At 38.8% G+C, this 3,593-nt stretch overlaps 1 protein-coding gene across 2 annotated transcripts; it reads left to right on the top strand.

Annotated features, from left to right (window-relative positions):
• The first annotated feature begins 1,400 nt into the window (after nt 1-1,400).
• LOC121250936 lies at nt 1,401-2,571 on the top strand. Of its 2 annotated transcripts, XM_041150200.1 has the most exons (2): nt 1,401-2,375; nt 2,427-2,571. In XM_041150200.1, exons 1-2 carry the CDS (start codon nt 1,595-1,597, stop codon nt 2,528-2,530), a joined length of 885 nt encoding a protein of 294 aa, XP_041006134.1. In that variant the 5' UTR covers nt 1,401-1,594; the 3' UTR covers nt 2,531-2,571. The 2 variants fall into 2 exon arrangements, with proteins under 2 accessions (XP_041006134.1, XP_041006133.1); XM_041150199.1 differs by having other exon boundaries at nt 1,401-2,571.
• The last annotated feature ends 1,022 nt before the right edge of the window (nt 2,572-3,593 follow it).

Raw genomic sequence — 3,593 nt, 5'->3', positions numbered from 1 at the left:
CAGAGGTTCCCTTTTATACACAACTATGAGGGAATAATGTTTGTTACAAGAGAGAAAGATCCAGTGTAATACAGAAATTACTAAGTATCCCTGGAGTATGTACAACAGAGTGGTCTAGTTTAATAGAAAAAACTCCATGTACAATTCGCGTCATGGTAATATCTAGTAATGTTGATACAATCACCCATCTCTGTCATGGCTCGCGCCATGGTCAACAAACAAACATGACTCTCCAATCTCTAGGAGAAGAAGAAGTCTAAAGCAAAAGGAGAAGTGAAAGAACACAAAAATGAAGAACAAGAATATGGTAGATGAAGAGTGAGGAGTGCGAAAGAAGATAAAGCTGGTTTTGGAGAATTTCTTGTTGTCATTGGTTAGTTTGATTTCCATCTAATTCGATTTATTGTAGGGTTATTTTAGTCAATACAGATATGTAGCAGAGGCATTTTAGCCTAATTTGGGTCTCTTGCAAAGGCACCTTGGTCGGACAGAAAGAGTAACAAGGCCATTTCAATCCAACATGGGATTTGTAGAGGGGACACCTTGGTCCAAAGCGATAACATGAATTTCTATCGGTAGGGTCTAAACTCACTCTTTTATTATAAATAAATAGTATAAACAAATAAGAAAAAGTTTGCAGAAGACCGAAAGGAAGATACAAAGATATTAAACATTTATGAAATTTCTTTATAATATGTAAAGCCAAAATTTGAAATTTTTAAGAAAACTTCAAACTTATGACTCGGGGCTATATCGTGAATTATAATTAATAAAAACCAAATTCTACATATTCTGAAGTCTTTCCAAGAAATAATATTATTATAATAATAATTTTCTGGATACTTCAGGATTTTTTTTTTTTTTAAGGGAAAATTTACATTTTCATAAATTCTTAAAAGATATCGAAAATTGCTTATTTAAAAAAATAAATATTGGGAGAGCCCTGACGGCCCCCTATTCCGCCAATGGTTACAGCTGACAGATGGGAATGCTAAATTTTTAGAAGTCGTTCGACGTTGATTGGACAAAGAACTGAATGTTATCTGTATGGAGTCGGACGTTCCCATAACCCCTTCTCTTTCGGTATGCCTGAGCTTTCAGCCTCTAAGAAAGAGACTTTCGTGTATGTCCCTCCTTGTTTTTCTCCACAAAAAACAACCTTCCGTGACTGTCCCTCCTTGTTTTCTATCTTCACCAAAGATCTCTGGAAAACTAATTTCCTGAGAATCAATCGTAGACTGCATGCCCTTTAGTTTTCAAAAGCAGAATTGATCATATCGGTCCTCGGCCTAAGTCTTGGGTGGATAGCTTTTTCTGCCAATGCTCCTCAAAACTTCTGATCTTGAGGTAAGACGTCCATGTCGTGATAAGTAAAGAATTTATGATTAGTCTAGTCATGTCAAGCGCTTAGTTCCAAGAATCAAATTAATTAGTGCGATTGGAAAGTACGATAACATGCGGATTAGAATCCATGTCGATTGATTATGATGGGATATCCAGGGAAAAGGTAATACCTTTCTCGGCGTCTTGGCTTCTTAAGATCCAAGTATATATCCGAGAAATATAGGGACATATTTTTTTAGAAGGAAAAAAAATGTCTTTTCAACGATCTGCTAGAGCACAGTTATTGAATCAACCATCGCCATTGGCTGAGAGAATAACTTATGAAGAGCCTCTAACAAATAAAACGGCTCAGAGCACCGTCACCTGCGTCTACCTAGCCAATGTTGCAGGATATTGGCGTAATGTGACGGTGTTATGGTGTAAGAACCTCATGAACCATTCCTTCAGCATTAAGGTGGATAGTTTAGAAGGCGATTATCATTTCTCTTGCAAGATTGACCTCAAGCCTTGGCATTTTTGGAGCAAAAAAGGCTATAAGTCATTTGAGGTGGAAGGGAATCAAGTGGAGGTCTACTGGGATCTCCGTTCGGCTAAATTTTCCGGCGGGCCTGAGCCGTTTGCGGATTATTATGTTGCTCTAGTTTCAGATGAAGAGGTGGTGTTGTTATTGGGAGACTATAAGAAAAAGGCATATAAGAGAACAAAATCCAGGCCGGCCCTTGTTGATGCTGTGCTAGTTTACAAGAAAGAAAACGTATTCGCCAAGAGAAGCTTCTCTACAAGAGCTAAATTGGACGAGAGAAAAGAACACGAAATTGTTGTGGAGAGCTCGACATCGGGACCTAGAGACCCCGAAATGTGGATAAGCATTGATGGGATCGTGTTGATTCACGTTCGGAATTTACAATGGAAGTTCAGAGGGAACCAGACCGTGCAAGTTAACAAGCACCCGGTGCAAGTGTTCTGGGATGTACATGACTGGTTATTTAGTAGCCCTGGCCTGGGGCATGGTTTGTTTATATTCAAGCCAGGCGCACCGGATCAATGTGACAGTAGCAGCAGAGAATGCAGCAGCCATGGAGGAGGTGGTGATAGCGATGGAAGCTCCACTGGGTTTTATTCTACCAAGAGTAACCTAACAGCCTCCGAATTCTGTCTTTTTCTTCATGCTTGGAAAATTGACTGACTATTAAGAGAGACTGATCATCAATTGTCTGTGTCTCTTAATTAAACAAAACCCTTTTAGCAAAATGACAATGAACAGCTGCATTGTAAGTTTAATTAATTAGACATATTCATTGGTCTTAAACCCCTTTAACTATTGTTGCAAAAAAAATGTAAATTGATTTCGGGAAATGAAAACAACTATATGGACTGCACTGTGTTTCCACCAATTCTACTTGGCGTGATAGATTGTTCATTGCCAAGCTAGGGTTGGTATTATATATCCACATATAGTTAGGCTGTAGGGGTATGGAATACAGGCATGCATGTTATGTACAGCGCTTTATAAGTCGGTGGATTTGTATGTGCGCGTGGGTAATGCAAACCAAATAACTTTAATAGAACTGCTGCTTGAGCTACCTTTAACAGCCATGTTCTATTTTTCAAAATTCAACTAAGATAACGTAAATGACCAAATGTGGGGGGGGGGGGGGGGGGGGGGCACTAGAGCCTATAAATCAACATGCAGATCTTCAACGTAATAAGAGCAAATCAGTTGAATATCCTCCTAATAAAGATCCTCATTGACAGAATGGCTTCACCATACTTGGAAAGTCTATCATATATGTTTACAAAGTCTAGCTGTACATGCAATTCTTGCCTTCTGTACAAAGCGGCCATTAACTGAGCTCTTTGTATTCTTGTAAATATTATATAAAGCAATACAACCTTCTCTCTATCCACAACCAGTGAGATAGAATTTTCTCAAAACTCCTCATGGTATCTAGAGCCAACGGGAAAAGATTGAGAGAATTGTTTTTTTCCAAACATGTCAAGCCCTACCACCTCTTTCCTTTTCTCTCCCTCTGAGGACTATCCCTACCTTGTGACACAGAACATTTCCAATTTTGTGTCTCTTAAGCTCTAGTCTAGCAATTTCCTCTTGTGGAAAACTCAAATGATCAACACCCTTAGAAGTTATGATCTTCAAAGTTTTCTTACTAGTGAGATTTCTATTCCACCAAAAACCATTGCCACCACTGATTCTGAGTTCCAACCGAATCCTGCGTACCATAAATGGCATA

This window comes from Juglans microcarpa x Juglans regia, chromosome 2D, assembly GCF_004785595.1.
Source record: "Juglans microcarpa x Juglans regia isolate MS1-56 chromosome 2D, Jm3101_v1.0, whole genome shotgun sequence".
Classification (NCBI taxonomy): domain Eukaryota; kingdom Viridiplantae; phylum Streptophyta; class Magnoliopsida; order Fagales; family Juglandaceae; genus Juglans; species Juglans microcarpa x Juglans regia.
Note: the sequence above shows the minus strand (reverse complement) of the source record. Positions and strands in the feature narration are given on the sequence as shown.